Genomic DNA, 22,411 nt, shown 5'->3' on the forward strand with positions numbered 1-22,411 from the left:
AGGCTTTACTAAGTTAACAGTGCCGAGAATAGAAATAGACATTCTCTAATGAAAATTACAGGCCCAATCAGGGAAGATTCCCATGTAGAAGGCCACGGTCCTGAGGGAAGGCCAATGACATTCCTCAAAAATCGCCTGGGTTCTACACAGACCATGAAGTTATGGGCCATCAAACCTTCAAAGTTACATGTGATAGTGTGACCATGATAATTTTATACTGGGAGTTTTGTTTTTTTTTTTTTTGCAACGGAGTCTTACTCTCTCTGCCAGGCTGGGGTGCAGTGGCATGATCTCAGCTCACTGCAACCTCTGCCTCCTGGGTTCAAGCAATTCCCCGCCTCAGCCTCCTGAGTAGCTGGGATTACAGGTGCCCGCCACCACGCCTGGCTAATTTTTGTATTTTTAGGAGAGACAGGGTTTCACCATCTTGGCCAGGCTGGTCTTGGACTTCTGACCTTGTGATTCACCCGCTTTGGCCTCTCAAAGTGCTGGGATTACAGGCGTGAGCCACCCGGCATGGCCTAAATTTTTTTTTTAGGTTTTGGCAAAAAAGGAAAAAAAATGACCTCAGCAAAACCTTGAATAAATTACATTTAGATTTGTAAATGTTTAGATTCTCGAGTTTAGATTCTCGGTGACTATTACCTTAGCAGAATAAAAGATATAATGTAAAGGAATTGTAATAATTTTGTTTTCAGTCATAGAAATCTCCCACAAAAAACTTGTAAAATAAACTAAAGGCAAGTAAACTTGCTGACTAGCCTTATAGGATTAACCAGTAGTCTGGGACCAATAAACATTAACTGAATTAATCTTAGAGAATTGCTTTGACTTCTCTACCTGTATTCCATAGCCATGATTCTCTGTTCACACAGGCACTACTCGAGGTTTCCAGGTAAATTAATTCATCAGTCAAGGTCTAGTAACCCAATTAAGACAGCTTCATCACCCCTAGAATATGACCATTATCCACTCTCCAGTAATCTCTGGATAACCTGGCAGAAACCTCTAATTATTCTTCTTACACATTTCAACCACTGGTTTAAGTTCCCCTCAGTCATTCTACATGAAAGAAACTGGTGAGCCACACTTTTGAGGCTTCAGTGTCTGAAACAACCACAATCCCCAATGTACAACAGTAACGAACTTCAAGAGGGAAGAACACATCAGCTCCCCGAGGCCAGGGGCCTTGCCTTTCCTGTCACCTGCATGTTCCCAGCACCAAGCACAGTGCCTGGCACACAGCAAGCATTGATAAATATCTATTGAATGTCCGAATGGAAGAAATGGACATGTGAGGGCCTAGTATATATCAGTCACTTTGCTAGCCACTTGCTAGTCATTTCATTCTCATAGTCATCCCATGCACAAAAGTGGTATTATGCTCATTCCATAGAGAAATAATACACCAAGGAGCTAAGTGGCCTTCCCAAGTGAGTGGCAGAGCCAGAATTCAAACCCAGGTTAGCCCAACTCCAAATCCCTAGCCACCACTCCAGCTTTTCCTAATTGTATTCAAAGGGAGGGTGGTGGTCAAGAGACATTCATAGACATTCTCAGATGGGGTGGTGGGGAAGCACAGGTGGAAAGTGGTACCCAGCCTCAGCCAGATATGACTGGGAAGCACTGGACATTACACTCAGTTCTCAATGAGTACTGTCATATCAAAAATCAGAAAAGACTTAAAGTAGAGAAACTCCAATAACTTTAAATCTGATAACTTGTATCCCTAACTGCTCCTACCTGGGAACTCATTATAGGATAAAAGGATATCCATCTCCATCTTTGGGAGACAGTTGTGCTACCCAGGGAAGTATGGGAAAGGCCACACTACACCCTTCTGTCTCCCAAGGCTGTCGTTCTAGTGTCCCGTCAAGAGATGTCACCAATGGCAGGCTGTGCTGCTTAGGAAAAAATTAATCTTTCTGGATTCCTTACTTTTATTCAGTAAGGTGAAGGTCTTCGGCAAAATAATCTATACAGTCGATGCTAACCGAAAATTAAAAGCTTTCCTATTGCCCAGCTGCTTTATGCTAAGGTTATGCAAGTGTATTTGTACATAAAAGAGAGTAGTCTATTTACAAATAGGCTATGTTCTAAATATGTTTAAATCAGTTGTTTGAAATTCAGAAGCTATTTTCTCACAGAAATGATGGCAGACATGATTTCCAAACCAATTCATGCTTACCTAATCAATCAATAACCAGGTGAAATACTGCACAAATATAATGCAAAATAGCAAAGAATTATACCCTTAAATATCAGCAGTCACATAAAAGTGAAAGAGTTAAAACTTATCTTAAATAATGGTAATGGAGAAAATGAAATTTAAATTAACAAAGAGGTCTCTGAAGTTTCTGAAGGAGTCAGATCAGGATTTTTAAGTGTTAGAAGGTGATGGTATTGGATTCAGACCCCCCAATTTCACTTTAAAATGAATGGCTTCCCTTTTCCTTGATAGAATCGTCACCATTCCTACACCTAGTGTTCATCAACCATGAGCTGCCATTTGAGTTATTTAAAAAATTTTTAAAAGATAACAATAAAAAGGAGGACAAGATGCGAAGAAGCCCCTGGAAGGAAAGGGAGGGAAATGGTAAAGAGATACGGCAAGTTGTTCCCTAAGCAGGTCCATGACAGGTGACTATTCAAATAGGATACAGGGGAAGCAGGGAGAGAACAGATTCAGGAAGTCGAAAATGAGAGAGAACGGGAGCAAACAGCTGTTGGATTATCCAAGATATCCACAAACTGCTTTTATAATTCAGTGAATACTTATGACATAATAACCCAAAATATACTACATACCTCTTCCCTATAATTTCAGACCTACATTATTTTATCAGCAAGTAAAGCTCAAACATTTAACACATATTTAACTGAATGCCTCATAATATATGCTTTTGCTGAGAGTGCTGATTACAGAAGATGATTACTACACAGCTACTACCTTTAGGATTCTGTTTATATTTTCATTTTTCTGTTCCTTTGAAACTTCAGACACAGTGGTTTCAAGCAGCAGCATGCTTTACTGATTAAAAACTCAGGTTTGAAGTCAAGCTTCCAGAGGTTTAACTTCAGTGTTATCACTGACCTTTCCTTAGTTTTCCCATCTGTAAAATGGGGACAATGACAACACAACTCTATCTCATGGAACTGGGTGGGAATTATCTAAGTTAATGGATGAACAGTGCTTAGAACAATACCCAGCACTAGTAAGTGTTCAAAAAAATCTTAGTCACTATTAAATTTGTATATATAATCCACAACAAAAATACTTATTGAAATTTTCCCTGTATATTGTCTAGTGAAAAAGTAAGGTGCAGAACAACAAGGATAGTACTCTATTATTTGTGAAGGACCAAAAAGCTAAACATACTTGAAAGTGGGAAAAAAGAGAGGAGGGGGACAGTTGTTAAGTATATGTTTATATAAGCAAAGAATATCTTTGAAACATTGCTGAAGGAAACCAAGGTGCTGAGTATCTGTAAACACATCTGTGCCTTTATAATTTTGTCCCATGTTCATGTATTATTATTCAGTAAATTTAAAAAATTTATCAAACAGTATTTACTATCAACATAGAAATAACACTGGTAGCCCCATTAATCCATCAATTCTGCCTTTATTTAAAACTTAATCCAAAAGCCACTTACTAAACGATGCAATTGCAATTAAATTAAGTGAAGGGATGGCAAACACTTAAAACTTTGTCCTCTTTACAACCATCTCCAATTAAAAAACTGAATCAGTAAATGCTGATGTCCTCCAACTTAAACACAAGAACTTATTACATTGATTTGTGTTGGTCCCGTAGGACACTTAGTATGTAACAATTTTTCAAATAATGAATCAATTAGTTACAAAAGAAGATAATAAATGTTTGGGAGGGTTAATAAACTAATTTAATTAGCTCAATAATATATGCATTCCTATTTTGATTAATATACAAATCATATGTTATGTTTAAATATAAGAAAGAATTACATATTAAAATCCAATGTGCTAAAATTGACTCTAAAAGGCATCCTGACATATGGCTACATAATTGAAAAAATTAGGGAAACCAGTAATGAGGCACAAAAGGGGTAAGTGCTTAGGAGACTTAATTTTTCTTTTCTTGGAAATAAAGTCCAAAATTCACAGGTAACAAAGCTCATTTTTGTAATGTTCCTCACAGTATAAAACAAAGAGTGAACTTTATTTCCATGAATTTTATCATCTCATTATACCACCATATATCCTCCAGAAAGAAAGAAAGAAAGAAAGAAAGAAAGAAAGAAAACAAATGCCATCAAGACAAACAAACCCGACAAACCCAAAACAAACATCTGTTTTGTTTTCTCACATCTTAGTAGCCTGGCTATTTTAGATACAAATATTTGTTTTGCTGACAAATGTTTCCAAAACATTAGTTAAAATTGTTTTGCTGAAATAGTTTATTTTTGAGCTGAACAAATTGCAAACTTTTCCAAAGTCCACAAGGCATCTGTGAAAATGAGCAAGTATGGCCTGCAGATTTTCCAAACTGTTCACTTGGCAAAATGGAGACATCAAGACGCTTGCTATTGCAAACCTCAGGATCATTTCCACAATGAACAGACATAAGCATGTTAGTGAGTACAGACGAGACCCAAATATCCTGCATGACAGGGAAGATAGCCGGGAGTTTAGTTTTTTTATTCTGTCACACTGAGTTCCTCTGAGGGCTCAGAGTTCTGCAACTTTGAACACGAACATTCTCCTCTTTTTCAGGCGCTTTGCTCTACTTTCTTGTGCCTTGGCAGGGATCAAAGAAGCAGAGGGAACAAATGGTTTCCCATGCATATTGAATTCCCTCTTACACTGATTTTTCCTCTGTCACTTGAAATTCAATATTGGCAAGATTCCCGTCCATCACCTTAACCAGTAAATTGTCTGCATGCGATCAGCGCACGTGAAGGTAGATTTCAACATCAAGTTGCTGTCAGAAATTCAAATGAACAAATCCTTTGAAAAACAAACTTTTCTATGGCATTCATACTAAATCTTATTCCTAAGAACTAATTATCTTTTATTTCACATTAATCTAAAATGTTTCATTCACCATTCACTTTTACCTTTGTCCCTCACTGCTTTGTATTTGTATTATTTTAAAAATACAATATTATCGGTAAACAGTGCTTTTGTAAGAATTTAGCCTCAATATTCCTGATTAACTTAATGATACCTAACACTTATTGGGCATTTAAGAGTGATGTGCCTCATTTTCCTCATCTGTAAAATGGAACAAATAGTACCTATCTCACAGTATATTGTAAGATTACATGTGGTAATGAATGTAGAGCTCTAAGCTCAACAATTGTGTTCGATTGTATTTTATTATGTATTGTGATGATAACTATCATAATTATTATGAGATATTCTAAGAGATTTGGGATAAAACATATGTTGTCAGGCCAAATTATTGAAATATAGCACAGCAGTTGGATTATAGATGATTGTTTAAATTTTGATTATACACACGAATCATATGATAAAAAATATCTTCACAAGAATGGCTTAAGTGATCTTTTGAGAAAAGTCAATTAAAATTTTCTTAATACTCAAAAAATTATTTTTATCACTCTTTTGAAATAATGTATTTAGTCAGATTAGTAGTAATTTAACTTAAGCTTTTAGGGATCAGTACAAGATGATAACTTACTCTATACCTCAGTGGCTAGGGGATGATAAAATGCTAGTTTAGATATTAGCACAAAAGGAAAACACCTTCAAATTTATTTTTTCCCTACTTCTATTTTGATCATAGAAAAAAAATCATTGGCTTTGTAAAAGATGGTTTTTTAAAAATAAAAATGAGTGAAATCCATAATTTATTATTTAAAGTAATCATGGATTTAATTGTGACACTGTCATACAGTCTTTGAACAAGGAAAACTAGTTGATTATGATCAAAGTGAAATCTGAATTTACCATGGAATACCCTTCTACTCAGAAATTACACATACTTTCTAATAAGAGATAGCCATTTAATCTGTGAGATGTGACTGTCTGGGTAACTGTAACTAATGATATTTATTGTAAACTATGAAATTTCTAAGATTTTTCTCTCCAATAAAATGTTTATAAATATATACCTCATTAAAAGGGAGGATTCCAATGGTAATGAAAACAAAAATAAGTATTAAAATATTGGGAAGTAAATGAAAATGAAAAAGAAAAACCCATCGAATTTTGTGAAATGCCACACAAACAATGCTCAGGAGAAAATTAACAGCACTGAACATATATACTAGAAAAGAAAGATCTAAAATCAATCATCTAAGCTCTACTCTTAGGAAACTATAAAAAGAAAAGCAAGTTAACTCAAAAGCAATCAGAAAAAAATAATGAAATAGTGAAAATCAGAAAAGTTAATAAAATTAAAACCAGGAAAACAAGAGAAAATCAATGAAATTGGCCGGCTAACCAAGATAAAAAGAGACTACGCAAATTACTAATATCACAAATGAAAGACAGACATCATTAGCAATCTCATGAACATTAAAAAGATAATAAAGAAATGTTATGAACAACTCTATTTCCACAAATTAGACAAAATTACATGAAATGGACCAATTCCTTGAAAGACAGTCTACCCAAACTCACAGAAGGAAAAATAGATAATATGAATAGGCCTGTACCTATTAAAGAAATTGAGTCAACAATTAGTCTTTCAAAACAGAAAGCACTAGACCAGGATGGTTTCCCTGGTAAATTCCATCAAAATACTTAAGAAAAAAATTGATTCCAATTCTCTCCAATCTGTTCCAGAAAACAGAAGCAGAGGGAACATTTTGCAACTTCATCAGTGAGGCCAGCGTTACCCTAATACTGAAACAAGATAAAGGCATTACAAGATGTGAAAACTAGAACAGTATTTCTCACGAACATAAATGCAAAGATCCTCAGCAAAATATTAGGAAACTGAATCCAATAATGTATAAAAATTGTATGTCATGACCAAGTAGGATTAATCCAAGATATATAAGGCTGGTTCAACATTTGAAAATTAATGTAATCTATCACATCAATGGGCTAATGAAGAAAAATCATATGATCAAATCATCAGATGCATAAAAAGCATTTGACAAAGTCCAATACCAATTCAAAATAAGAAAAGCTCTCAGTAATCTAGGAAAGAGGAGAGAGCTTCCTAAAGTTGACAAAGAACACCAAAAAACAACTTAGAGCTAACATCATACTTAATGGTGAGAAACTAGAAGTCTCCTTTCTAAGATAAGGAACAAAGCAAAGATGTCCCCTCTACCACTCCTGTTCAACATTATACTAGAAGTCCTTACTGATACAATAAGAAAATAAAAGGTATACAAATTGGGAAGGAAGAAATACAATTGTCTTTATTCACAATAAAACATGATTGTCCGTGTAGAAAATACCTTTAAAAATCAACAAATATTCACCCTCAAAACCAAACAACTCCTGAAACCAATGAGGAAGATTGCAGGATATAACATAATAGATAAAAGTGAAATGCTTCTCTATATAACAGCAATGAGCAGTTGGAATTTGAAATTAAAAACACACCGCTATTTCCATCAACACTAGAAAGGGAAAGAGACAGAAAGAGAGAGAGAGAGACAGAGAGACAGAGAGACAGAGAGAGAAATACTTAGGTGTAACTCTAAAAATTATACATAAACTTTATATGAGAAAAACTATAAAAGAAATCAAATAAGATATAAATAAATGGAGAGATATTCCATGCACATGGATATATTCAATATTGTCAAGACATCAGTTTGTCCCAATTTGATCTATAAATTCAATGTGATTCCAGCCAAAATCCCAGAAATTTATTTTGTGGATACTGACAAATTGATTCTAAATATTACATGGAGAGAAAAAAGACTCAGAATAGCCAACACAATGCTGAAGGAGAAGAAAAAAGTTGAAAGACAGACACTGACTTTAGGACTTACTATAAAGCTATAGTAATCAAGACAGAGTGGTATTGGTGAAAAAATAGACAAATAGATCAATGGAACAGAAGAGAGAGCCCTGAAATAGCTCCACTTAAATACAGTCAAGTGATCTTTGACAAAGCAGCAAAGGCAACACAATGGAGAAAAGACAGTTTTTCAAAAATTAATTTGGAACTACTGCACATCCATATGCAAAAATGAATCCAGACCCTGACCTTATATTTTTCACAAAAATGAATTCAAAATGTATCAGAGACCTAAATGTAAAATGCAAAATTATGAAACTTCTACATAGTAACACAGGAGAAAAATCTAGATGGCCTTGGTTTTGGCAATAAGTTTTTAGATACGGGGGCAAAGGCATAATCCATGAGGGAAAAACTGATAAACTGGATGATTAAAATTGAAAACTTCTCTGCAAAAGACACTGCTAAGAGAAAAGAAAATCCACAGACTGGGAGAAAATATTTGCAAAACACCTATCTGATAAAAGATGTGTATCAAAATAAACAAAGAACTCCTAAAACCCAACAATAAGTAAACAACCTGTTTAAGAAGTGGGCAAAATATCTGAACAGACACCTCACCAAAAAAGACATACAGGTGGCAAATAAGCATGTGAAAAGATGCTTCACATCATATGTCATTAGGAAACAAAACAACAAGATAGCACTACTCCTCAATTAGAATGGCCAAAATCTACAACATGACAACACCAAATTATGGCAAGAATATGGAGCAACAGGAACTCTCATTCATTGCTGATGAGAACACAAAACAGTAGAGCCACTTTGAAAGATGATTTGGAAGTTTCTTCCAAAGCTAAACGTGGTGCTGCCATATGATCCAGCAATCACACTCCTAGGTATTTACCCACAGGAGTTGAAAACTTGTATCTATTTAAAAACTGCACACAGATGTTTATAGCAACTTCATGCATAATGGCCCAAAACTCAAAGCAACCAAGATGTCCTTTAATTGGGGGTAAGGGGTGATTGGCATGGCTAGTTGAAGAGTAGGCATGGGTTTTTTTTAATACAATAAACAAATTAAAATCTCATTGAGTGACTAGAAAATATCTATATTTCTCAAGGTAGACAGATTCTAACATTTGTGCAGATGACATGAATTTTTAAATTAAGATAGTGAAGAAAGAGCTAACAAATTCATTTTTTAAAAAATGAATGTAAAGGCACTGTTTTTAGTTTCTAAAATAGAGTAAAATTTTGGAAGCTTTCAGATTCAAGTTATATTATTTTTAACGCATTAAAATATCCATCCAAAGGGTAATACAGCTTTGAATATTTCATTATAAACATTTGAAAATAATTTTTGAGCTCAAAATTCATGAGGAATTACATGTTTACAAGTAACACTGCATATCATCACAGACTTAAAAAGTAACTTTTAAAAGGCACAAAAAAACCCCACAAATGAGTTCTTACATGTTTGCCCTGAAAAATCCTTACAAATTATCTTTATATGTCCATTGTGACATAATAATTCAACCAACAATGCAGGAACAGAAATCATGAAGCATGAGAGAAATATCACATATACCTAGATTTGATCCTACTGCACAATATCATGAAATTGAAAGGCAGAAACCAGGCATACATAAGATAAGAAAATGACTAGAGTCTAACTCTCCAGTATTATAAAATACTGACTTTAAGCCCAATAGACTAAAAGAAAAAAAAAAGACGCAAAATTATTCCAACAAAAAGAGACATTATTTTAATGATGTAAAAAATTCTACCTCAAAACAGAAATTGTTTTTAATAAATCATTTCTAAATCCTTTAGTTTAATAAATTCTTCTGTTTTATGTACTTTACCATCAAAACTTCCTTTTCATCAAGGATAGTGAGTCTATTATTTTATATACGACTACTAAGAAAGACAAGTTAATGCCAAAAAACAGGCTGAATTTGTGGTCTTATCACAAATTAAAGAATGAAAACAAAATACCCAAACTAGATCTTCCTTGAATTTTTTAAGAAAATCATTTTTTTTCAACGTGGAAACTCAGTGAACTTTCCACTTCTAATTATGCAACACAAGAAAGGCTAATCCAGACATATTCGCTTTAGTTGGAAGAGGTATGTATAAGAAATCTGAAAAGTATTATTTTTTCCTCGGTTCAACTCATTCTTATTCTTTTCCCATAAAATAATGAAATTAAAATAAGTACCTAAAACACTAAGCACTTTTACTTTTACAATACAAACTAAAATACATCATTCACTCTTAAAACCATGGACAGATTTTGAAATTAGAATTTTTCATTGTTTTCCATGTGGCCTGGCTTTGAACTCCACCATCCCCACTCTTTAACATAGCATCCCTTTAAGGAAAAAAACTCACTTAGAACAATGTCTGGTTTCAGAGACAAACACTTATATCTGACCAGATAGCCTTTTCAAAAAAGCTCTAACCAACCTTAATTTAAGAAACACAATTAAGTCTTCACCAGTTTATTTATAATGTAGTCTTCACAACCAAAATGTCATAAATTAAATAAAATTATTCTGCAGTCTCCTTTTCTCATTCTATGACTCTCTAGACCCTAAAAGAGGTTTGCTACATCTCATTCACATAACGATTCTCATTTCAAAACTCCTTTTAGTTCTCAGGAAGCTTGAATGACACAGGTGGTTCAAATGAAAAGACAAGATCTTCCTAAAGTTGCGACAAACCATTACCTTTCCTCATAATGCTTATATGAAGTTTATGTAAGTAGAGAAAATTCTATAAAAACTCCTACAATAAATTCAATGCATTCTACAATAAAATTTATCTTCAGCGTGATTATACAGATGTGAAATCTAATTAAAGGAAGGGAGAGACATGTATACTTGGTTCTATGAACACTGTATATACACATGTAAAGTGAATGAGGAATATAATATCAACTCAGTTTTTGGAAAATAAAGACACATGGAATACAATTATCAAAGACAAAAATATTTAAAGTTAAAATGTGCAGCAGAAATAATGAGCATGAGAAGTTAACCGAAAGACAAGAATGATGAAACTTTAGAATAAAGCAATGTCTGAATACTTTTTTAAAAGGGAAAAAACCTGGAACATGAAAAATTTGGAAGATTTTTAGGGGAGCAATCACCCATTAATATTTAAAATATAATTCTATAGTCAAAAATTACATTAGCATTTATGACACAGAACTCTTTTTCATGATTTAGTATAACCTAGAATGAATACTCTGATTATAACATCAGAGAGGGAATTTTTTCATTGTTAAGACCATTTTAACCTGACTTGTAGCAATAGAGTGGGCTTTAGTTCTGGAAACAGGCAAGAGGAAGAAAACTTTGACTCTTTGAGGATAACAGCTTAGTTTGCAATCCATGAAAGGTATGATTACATCTTTAAAACGTTAAGGTAAGGAGGTGAGAAGTATATAAAAGTATAGGAAATGTTAAGTAAAGACCAATTCAGGAAATTAAGCAGACACCATTAAGAGTTCAAGAAAGAAAGAATCAATGAGGGGAAGAGGTATCAAAGACATCATGTAGGATGATTTCCACACGGAGAGGCTGGCATTTGAAAGAGACCAGCAAGGATTGTGCAGAAGTATAACAAATGCCCACACTCATGACACATCGTCATGAAATTCACAGTGGGCCACATGTGGGAAAGCAGAGGCTCACTTTTGATTGTTTTTTAAACTATCAGCAAGATATTACTTTGATGAAAAACATTAAATATTGAATAATGATAAAGGCTAAATTCTAGGCATTGCCGTTTCATGCTCAGTATGTGGTGCCAATGAATTATAGTTATAGCTAAGTATTTATAGTTATGCATCTCGAAAACGACACACATCTTAAAGATTGAGTATATTTACAAATAAAATCTCTATTTCATGTGCTTTTGATGTTTATATACTTTATTTTAAAATTTCAAGCAAATAAAAAAAGTAAATAAAAATGAATGCCACAGTCATGCTGCTTGACTTATATTTAGTCCTTGCCATAAGCTGCCAAAATCGTGCAACCACTGCATGAATATATGACTGTAGAAAAATGCATTAAAACCATTGAAAATATCACCTGCAGGACTAATAATATTCACATAATTACCTGCTGTGGGATCTGTAACTGCTTGGCTGGTGATGCCAGATGGTGGTTCTTGAAGCTGGTAAGTGGCATTGGTGGATGGTGTCGTTGGGCTGGTGTTGCTGCTGGTCATATAATGTGCTGGATACGGTGAGCTGTTATAATACTGTGCATACTGACCCTGGCCAAAACTGGGGTAAGACGGATAGTCCTACCAAATCAAACCACACAAGAATTGTCTGTCAAAATACTGCTGCTTATCTCTTACATATCAAAGTGTAACTGTATGTTTGGGTTTCTGAGGCTTTTCTGAATTCACACAGGGGGGCATACAAGTACACATTAACTAAAGAGCCCAGACTTGAAAACAAATTTTATGTAAGATTATATATATTCCTCTTATTTTTGCTCTTCTATGATGCAATACTAGGTAAAATTAAACCAATCTGAAAACCAAACAACTCACCACAAAAGACTGCTAAAGTGAATTTTAAAAGAAAACTGCTAAAAGCCTTAGGAAAACTCTCACTTATAATATAAACAGATCTTTATTTATATAAGAAAATCATGTTGTATTTAAAGATATATTTCAGAAGTTAAACTGGCTTTTAAAATTACCTGCTGTGAACTATTAAATCCAGAGGAATTTGTGAGTGAATTATTTCCTGTATATAATCCTGATGATGTTGTAAAACTGCTACCTAAAACAAAATGAAAAGAAATATGGTTACATCAGGCTATGTGGAATAATGTGGGTTCAGGAAAACAGCATTAAGATAAGGCAGAATTGGCATTTGGGTTTATCTTCAACACTGGAATCCGCTGTCACGTCTAAAATGTAGTTTTCTTAACATAGTTGATGTTTTTACTACAAAACTAAAAAACAAAGAGGTTTCAATTTCCAAGGATGTTAGTAACTTATATAGACTAAGGACAAAATTATACATTTGTGTAAAAATATTAGACACTGAACGTTTCAATTTGCAAAACACACCAAGATTTTTCATGTATTTATATTAAATTCACATAATGTAAAATGATGGGGTGAGATTAGATGATCTTTAAGGTTCTTACAAGCTCAAAAACTATGATACTACTTCCAAGAATTTAAAATGCTTTCAGACTTGTATTATATGGTCATTAAAATGGCATACCGAAAAAGCCATTTCATTTCACAGAAGAATGAATGGCAGCGCTTGATAAATTTGAAACAACAAAGATGAAAGAGGAATATGATTAATGTTTTATCTATTACACGTGCTGTCAAGATAATGTTCTGTTGAATGTCCACATTGTTAAACAATGGATAGTAGGCACTGTGTAAGACACAACACGAGGGCAAAGCTGAGTTCCCTCTTCCACATGATTTACTATTTTGTTATTAAGCTATGCAAAACAATAATATGTTACCATTGATAATCATATTGGCAAAGATTTTTTTAAGAAGATAAGATCAGAGATTGGGAAATACATAAAAAATGGCATTCATATAATGCAAAATGGGAATTTACATAGGCACAATCTTTCTGTTTGGCTATTTGGCTTATGATTGAGAAATTCTGTATGCCATTTAACCCAGCAATTTTATGTCAGGCATTTACTCTAAGAAAAAAAAATTATAGACTTATACAAAGAGATAGCAAAGATGTTCTTCAGTGTTGCTTCTAATAAAAAAACCTAGGGAAGCAGCCCCAAGTCCTTAACGGGTATTATTCAGAAAATGGAATACTATGAAGCTGTTAAAACAGTGTAATAATGATGTTTAATGACATGAAAAATTATTTTGTGAAAGTAAAAACTAAAATAACAAAAAGTATTTTTGATAATCTCATTTAAAATATTTTTTAAAGCATAACAATTTTTCTAAAAGCACAAAATTCTTAGAAATGCTATCTCTGAAGGAGTTGATGTATGGTTACATAGCATTCATTAAGCCAATGTACATTTTTAAGTTTTCTACACGGAACCTATGTTGCTTCTATAATTAGAAATAAAAGTCATTTTTAAAAAGTTACAGTTTTATGGCAAGTGAGTGGTAAAGACCATAAACGTGTTGGCAGTTCAAGAAGGAATTTCTTCAACGTGAACTCACTATTCAGATGGCTTCAGGTATAAAATGTGGTAGTATATGCCAATTATTTACTTGCTACTGAACATTTAAGTATTGGCTTAAGAGTCAGAAAACAGAGTTTTCAGTTCATCATTTATGAGCTGTTTGGGTTTTGGACAAGTCTCCTAGCCACTCTAAAACATAATTTCCTTATCTGCAAAAACTCTACTTTGCAGTGTTCCCAACAGATCAGATGAGGTAATGTTTTGGAAAGCATAACGGACACTCTACAATATCACATAAATGTTAGGCACATTATGGTTTATTGCAGCAAGCACTTCTAAAATTCTCTATTTATGTATCTTTTCCCTCTTTTTACTTTCCCAAATTAGATAAATATGACTTAATCTCTTTACATATCTAAAATTCAATTCCTATTTACTTATCAAGCATCTATGAACTTTAAAAAGCTTGAGCCAAGAATTATTTTTATTAAGAATGGAATCTGTTTCCTAAAATAGTGTCAAATTTAGTTATCACACAGACTCTATTTGAAGTTTCTTCATTTGCACATTTCAGGAATATCAATTGTTCAAAGTTCCCAGCACACCTATCTTAGACAGGCAGAGAGCTCTCACAGTGCTGGTAGCCACCACAATTAGCTATCAATAGACAGACTTCACATATTCACGTTCATTTGCATGTGGTAATCACATACAAGGGAAACATGTATCCAATGCCAGGCTCACGGTGACAATTACATGGGGCTAAAAGGATGACTAAGACATAGTCTCAGACCTCGCAGGGCTTATCAGACTATCAGTTTTGTTTTTTTTTTTTTAAACATTGTCTCTTATGGGTATATGACTCACTCTTTATGTACATATGAGTGAACAATTTATTATTGATATTATATATAAAGCAAACTTACATGGGATGAACATTTAAAAATGCCTTCTAAAAGAAATTTTAAATTACTTTTGGATAAAGGTGTGGATATCAATGCTTTTTAAAAAAACTTTAGCTATTATATGCATTTAAGAGGAAAAATTACCTTGGGTTATGATCCGTTACTTTCATTTAAACTATACGATTTTAGGTTATGACTTGCTATTTTCATTTAAATGACACCTTTTTGAGCAATAAATACTGACCTCAATAATCCCTATCCACCAAGAAAATGAATAAGATATAGAAAATACATTTTTAAAATGGATGTTTTCATTCCATAAGTTATCCCCCGAAATGAAGTAGGAAAGACCATGGAGGCTATATTGGCACACACAGGCCACGAGGGTCTGACCAAGTAAATCACAGTTCGGTACTCCAAATGGCACCCAAGTGACTTTCCAGACTAAATGCTACTTCCAAGACTGTGCATTAGCTGGAATTCAACATAAGTTATACTCATTTGCTGGCTGACTGCAGGCTGAGATTCCATTCCATTTAGTATGCCGAAACAGGAGTTTAATGGCACCCCAGTGGCTTTGGAGACTTAATGCAACTTCCAAAAGGATCTTACTTTAGGGAGAGGTGTACATACTAGAGAATCAGGCTCAGGCAATATTAATTTTTCACCACCAGAATAAAGTTCGCAGGGCCACTCCACCTGCCTTCACATAGGACTTAGGCAAACAGAGCTGCTAACTCAGACCAGGCCACAGCAGGGGACTTCTGCAACAGCCTCTTCTACTGGTTTCTTTACCCATCTTTGGGTACTGTCCAGCCCATTTTCTGCAAAGTCAGTAGACTCTCTAAGTGCATGACTGACCTTGTCACTCCCCTGCTTAAAAAAGTAACCTTTAATGGCTCCCTGTTGCCCTTAGGATAATATTCAAACTGCTTACTAGGGTTTATGTATTAGGCCTTAGCTGGTCTAAACCCAGTTTATCTTTAGAACTTCTTTGGTCTTTTCCCAGCAACTATGACTCCAATGCACCCGGGCATACATTCTAGCCTAATCCTAGTAAACCAACATGCAGGCTTTCTAATGTTACTCCTTACAGCTCCTACTTCCTGCTTTCAAATCCAGGTTAACTTCGATTGCACTTCACAATTCAGCAGAATTTGAAACCCCCTTTCTCAGAAAAGCCTCCCTGAATCCCCATTCTCTCCTTTTTCCCTCTAAACCTGGGTTGCTGAATCAATCCATCTATCATCTGTCCATCTCCATGATATATGTATCAATCTCTCTGATGTACATACGTTTGATTGATACATGTATATACATATACACACACACGACTTACTAATCAGTATTTTAAGCCAAGTACTAATTGACCTGTAAACTAACAAATACTAATTATATGTAAACTAACTAGTCCTTCCCCTATATGACAGGATAACTACAAAAACTTTGACATTCCTATAAAAAATTGGATATTTACACCTAACCCATACAAATATCCCCAGAATGCAAAATATAATAACCATACTAGAGGTGTACTTACTAGAGAATCAGGCTCAGCCAATATTAATTTTTCACCACCAGACTCAAGTTTGTAGGGCCGCTCCACCTGCCTTCACATAGGACTTAGGGTCTGACCAAGTAAATCACAGTTCGGTACTCCAAATGGCACCCAAGTGACTTTCCAGACTAAATGCTACTTCCAAGACTGGAACATACAAATATCCCCAGAGTGCAAAATATAATAACAATAAAAGAGAAAATACCCACTGAGTACTCTCTGTATGTTAGGAAGTAGGCTCGCCCACATATGCTTCATCTATACTACACAACAACTTGGTACTACAGGGTCTATGATCATTCCCATTTTGCAGATAAGGAAACAGAGGGTTAGGTTACAGTAACAGCTTCCAAGGAATGAAGGTTGAAACACAAACACAGATCTGTCTGGTTTTAAGGTCTATACAATGTTCTCTTGCCTCCTCTTGCTCGAGTTTATATTGTATAATGGGAAGTTCTGAAATACACTAGTTTTCCCAGGCATTATTTTATCAAATAATTATATTAATTTATATTTATTATATTTTATAATCACAGGGATTATTTTATAATTACATTAAAAAGTGTTTGAAGCAAAATAGAAGTGACAAAAACAAATAATAACACTTAAAAATAATTTTTGAGTGCTTACATTGAGCCAGGACCAAATAAAGCATTTTGCCTATTAGAGCTCACTGATTCCTCACAACCAGCCCAGGAGGTAGATGCTATTACATCCCATGTTACAGATGAAGAAACTGCCTGCAGTAATAAGCAAGTGTGGCAGAGCTGGGATTCAGTCCCAGCCACCTGGCTCCAGAGCTGAAGCTCTTAATCTCTATAGTAAATTGCATCTCAGAATGGCAAGGTTTTTGTCTGTGAGTTATTTCCCTTTTTTTTATGACCATTTCCAAAATATGCCTGACAAACTGCCTCAGAGTCATTAGCAAGTGCTTGTTCTACCTAGGCAAATACCTGGGCCTCCCTTCAAATACAGAAATCAGTCTCACTGAGGCAGAAGGACTAGGGTATAATCTGAAAATCCATGTGTTTACCAAACACCTGTAAGTGTCTGATTTTTAGTACCAATTCAGTAGGTGTTTCAGTAATTGCTTCAAAAATATGTAACCAGTATAACCTTTCTTCTTACACTAAGAAAGTAATCATACTCTTCAAGCATTCAAAGCTGAAGCTTCTCAGAGCCTATCTGTGTGGGGTATTTCTGGTTCTTGAGCTGAGCTAAAGATCATCTGGAATAAGGGGTTCCACTTTGATAACTAATTCAATAGAGACTTCAGTGCCAACACTACCAGATGGATTTCACTGAAGTTTAGAACACCACAAAGCAAAGGCAAAATAGCAATGCTCATGCTCCCCAGAAAGCTTCAGTGTATGGGCTGCTAGACTCACATACAGGCCCAGCAAAAGAGGCACATTTGTGTAGAAGGCTGTCATACATCAGGCTTGAACCTGGATGCTAGAGAGAGACAGGACAAGACATGATCAGAATAAAACAGACTTCCTTCCCTTAAGATCAATCCACTGAGAGTTTCTGTTGGATTTACAAGGGTCTTCACTTACCAACTTTCAGTCACAGAATTATTTGTAAAGTTTGGGATTCTTTAATCAAAATAATATAGAAGTATTTTCTTTTCTAGAAACAAATGACTTTACATTAAAAGATACCTCCAGATAAATAAAATAGAGCAGCTACATCCTATGATGAAAGGTTTTACATCACATTATATCATGAAAATTCCTCAAAGTAGAAAGAATTCCCATTATGACCCATTATTTCTCAATCAATAAGTATGGCAGAGATTGCTTCATGTGAAGCTTCAATAATTCTTGGTAAGAGTTTGGGGTGGGAGTGGGGATACCTTCTTACTCATTGGTTAAAAGGAAAAACTTACCTAGTTAAATAACTATTGGCCAATATGGTGAAACCCTGTCTCTACTAAAAATACAAAAAGTAGCCGGATGTGTAATCTCAGCTACTTAGGAGGCTGAGGCAGGAGAATCACTTGAACCCAGGAGGCTGAAGTTTCAGTGAGCTGAGATCATGCCATTGTGCTCCAGCCTGGGTGACAAGAGTGAAACTCTATCTCAAAGATAAATAAATAAATAATAAAAAGATTGTGAACAATCATAGCCATGGTTATTTTTTTTTGACATGGAGGGGAGACACTCATTTCCACAAGAGGAAACTGGAAAATTTTTCCCTTCACAACATCTCTTAAGATACAGCATTATTTGTCCTTCCACTGCTCTCTTTTAAAGTTGATTATTTGTATATTCCAAGTGGGAAGATAATTTATCTCTAATCACAAAACACACACACACACATACAGTTTTTCAAGTTAGTTTCATCAACAGCATCTACTGGCATTCTTTATAGGTACAACTCTAGAGGTTGTTGTGATCCAAAAGAAGTGGGCATCATGAATCTATCCCTTGAAGAAAGTTAGAAAATCCCACACACTCATGAAGACGACGCAAAGAACATCAGCTTGCATCACCCACTCAGGTGTCACAGCTCTCACTGTGTTACTTACTTAGGTGCCACAGCCCTGCTAGGGAGGTGCTCAGCAAAATGACATGAAGACACCGGCCTGGTTTGACTGGTAAGGAAAGCACATGCTTCCCCAAAAAGGGAACAAGTGTACTCACTCCTGTCATAGGGCGAGAATAAACTCTCCAAAGATTAGAGAACAGAAAGGTTATGGGAAGTTGGTTGAGAAGTGTGGCTGAGCGTGGTTGATGGAAGTTTCTTGATCATTTACGAAAAACAGCCCAGGAAAAGAAATGGCATTCTTTCATGGCAAAATGCAAGAATCTGAATGTCCAACAAAATCATTAGTATACTGGGACCAAAGAAATGTTACGATTCTGAATTGCTAGGGGTGGGGGGAAAGCTAGAGTACCGTTACAAACGCAAGGACACAAATGTTTATCTGGGCCTGTAGATGCCACTTGGGGTCTGGGATGGGGGTGCTCAAGAGAAGAATATTCTAACCAGGCTGTTGCCTACAGCTCCCATGCACAGCTCACCATGGTACTTTAGGATGCGATCACTGTTACATCGGAAACTCACCTTGCTGAGTCTTACTCCTCTTACTTAATACTTCGCTCCCTCACTCCACATTTTCCATCCTTCAAGCCCTCACCCAAGTCTCATCTGTTCAATAAGCTTTCCCTGACTGTTACTCTTTGTATGGAATTTATCTTCTGGAAACCTGATCTCACTATTAATTGATACCATGTAATTGACCTCTTCGTTAGACCAGTACTAAGCAAGTTCCCCTTAGTCTTGTTTTCATTCTGACCATAAGTTCCTTAAGCTCACTTGCTATATTTATCCTGTCTGCCTCACATAGAGATGGATAAACCGTGTCTGACTCATGCCTTTGAAGGGCTTCATCTAGGCTCGAGTGGGAGCCAGAACTGAACTGTTGCTTAAGAATTTCAATCCAGGTGGGAAGTGACTAAAGGATTTAGTGAGAACACGATTGTCATAAAGTATTACGTGTGGGGACAGCTGAGGACCTGTCCATAGATTTTTGTTGGTGGGGAGGGGGACAGTTTGGAAGAATGACTTTAAGGCTCACAAAAGATTTTAAGAGAGAAAAGAAGGTCTCTCAACTTTTATTTTTTCATCAGTTTAAAAAAAGCGAGTAGGGAAAGAAAAATAATAATAGAGCTTATTTCTCAGACTTTATCCGGAGGACTCTGATTTTTAACAGATTTTATCTGAACACTTTGCTAGGGTTATTTATTTTTTAGAGACAGTGTCTCACTTTGTCACCCAGGCTGGAGTGCAGTGGCACAATCTTGGCTCACCACAACCTCCACTTCCCAGGTACAAGCGATTCTTGTGACTCAGCATCCTGAGTAGCTGGGATTACAGGTGTGTCCTATCACATTCGGCTGACTGGTTTCTTTCAAGCTACATGATGTATAAAGGATTATCTTAGAAATCAGATTATAATCACTTTAGATTTAAATTATATAAAGAAAGTTAACTTCTGGACCCGTAAGCACCTTCTGAAAGGAGTTAAAATATTTTTGAATCCCCAGTAAATAGTCCAGCAGACTTTAAATCAAATAAAATTTTAAGTTGATTAAGTATTCATGGATTTTTACCTCATAAAATATCACTTATTTGAGCTATGAATACCACTGGACCCCAGAGATGGTACAAGGACTTCACATCCACATACCATCAGGGCATGCAGACAGGATGTTAACCTTGTTCATCCAGCTGTTAGGATCCTAATAGAACACCGACCCATGGTCCAGATTCTGCCCTCCTAAGAGGCTATTCACTCTCATAGCTCAGAGATTGGCATATCACAGGTATATTAATGAAAACAAGTCTTGCTTGTATAAGAAAAACTTCAAATTCAGAATGTAATAACATCCTATGGCTTTAGAGTACTTTTATAGTTCAATCTTTCCACATCCATTTTCTGAGGTTAGTTTCAACATCATCATGTGAGGTGGCTGAGGGAGGGTCTTCATCTTCATTCAAAAAGTAGAGGATGCATAAGGTGACCATTATCTCTGGTGCCAGGTTATTGTTTTCTAATCTGTCATGCCAAATCTACCTTTTAGATTTCCTGAATCGGTAACGTTGAAAGCAAATTGGTATTAAGTGGTATTAATTTTTGGCTACATAAAAATCATAGACACACTAAGGGCAGAAATAATCATACCTAAGAAATTTAACAAATACATTTGGAATCAAATGATCCCATTTTTAAAGGACCTCTTCATTGTAACTGTTTTAGGATAGTAAATTTAAAAGTAAATTAAATAAAGTGTCCCAGGGACAATGTGTCACAAAGATTTTGCTTTGCTTTCTTCTTGTCAATGTTGGGTTCCTACAGAGAAAGAGTGGTGGCCCTGTCAACCATAACAAACAAGAAACAGTCTTGCTTGAAGATCCTGTATGGGACGTGCAGTTCTGTAAGTGCTGAGCAATTTTAGTTTTAAAACAAATCCATCCCTCAAAACTTCTCTTAATACATCTTCACTACCTCTTCGTAGTTAAGAGCACACCCTGTGTCTATTTAAACGTTACTTAAAATATTAAATTAAAGTTTTGTGTATGATTTAACCTGGATAATATGGCCCAGCTATAACTTCAAAAAGCTTTTTTTTTTTTTTTTCCAAGAAAAAAAAAAAAAAGGAGTAACAAGTAGGTCAAAGGTCTACTTCACAGAGAACAAGGACTCACATTAAAAACCAGAATCCCAGCCAACATAAGAATGCTGGAACCTGCTGGGGCCTGTCTGTACTTGCCATGTTTTAGAGCATTTTCTAGCACTTACTGGGCAAGCAGGATGCTGTTTGTCCCTCGTGTATTTTCACAGAAGTCCATTTGCTTTCCATCTCTGGCCTCTTTGCCATGGGCTATGTCCATCATCAAGCGCGATCTATGTGGCAGAAGTTAGTGCAGCTCCCTGGGGAAAAGCTTTCGAAGGCCAGATGGGCTATTTAAAATCAGAAATTTTTCCCTTTCCTTAGAAGATAGATTTTAAATGACCAAGTTTTCCTTTATCCCAGTAATAGTTTTTATTTCCAAATAGAACTTTTAACACAGGTTATAAAGACTGCAAAGCCTTTACATTTACCTGTCTTGATATATTTCTATACAATTTTAACTAAAAACAACTCATGAAGAAAACAATACTGATATGGGTCACTAATTATTGCTGTGCCTAGATTTCCAGATATTTTAATCCAATTTTTAACACCTGAAATATACAAGTTGCCAAAAGAAGTGAAACAAAGTATTACTTATAAAATCAATTTAAGCAAAAAAAAAAAATTCTAGAACATAAAATGCCAAGAACTAAAAAATA

At 35.1% G+C, this 22,411-nt stretch overlaps 1 protein-coding gene across 4 annotated transcripts in view; it reads right to left on the reverse strand.

The window, feature by feature from the left end:
• The window catches only part of EYA1 (EYA transcriptional coactivator and phosphatase 1), a 165,223-nt gene that overhangs the window by 90,177 nt on the left and 52,635 nt on the right, over positions 1–22,411 (reverse strand). For all 4 annotated transcript variants that reach the window (XM_033202795.1, XM_033202798.1, XM_033202796.1 and 1 more), the window contains exons 8-9: positions 12,667–12,749; positions 12,073–12,259 (exon numbers count right to left, since the gene is read on the reverse strand). In XM_033202795.1, the coding sequence (XP_033058686.1) occupies positions 12,073–12,259; positions 12,667–12,749 (270 nt within the window). The remainder of the gene's footprint in view (positions 1–12,072; positions 12,260–12,666; positions 12,750–22,411) is intronic.

Source organism: Trachypithecus francoisi, unplaced genomic scaffold (genome assembly GCF_009764315.1).
Source record: "Trachypithecus francoisi isolate TF-2019V2 unplaced genomic scaffold, Tfra_2.0 Lachesis_group7, whole genome shotgun sequence".
Classification (NCBI taxonomy): domain Eukaryota; kingdom Metazoa; phylum Chordata; class Mammalia; order Primates; family Cercopithecidae; genus Trachypithecus; species Trachypithecus francoisi.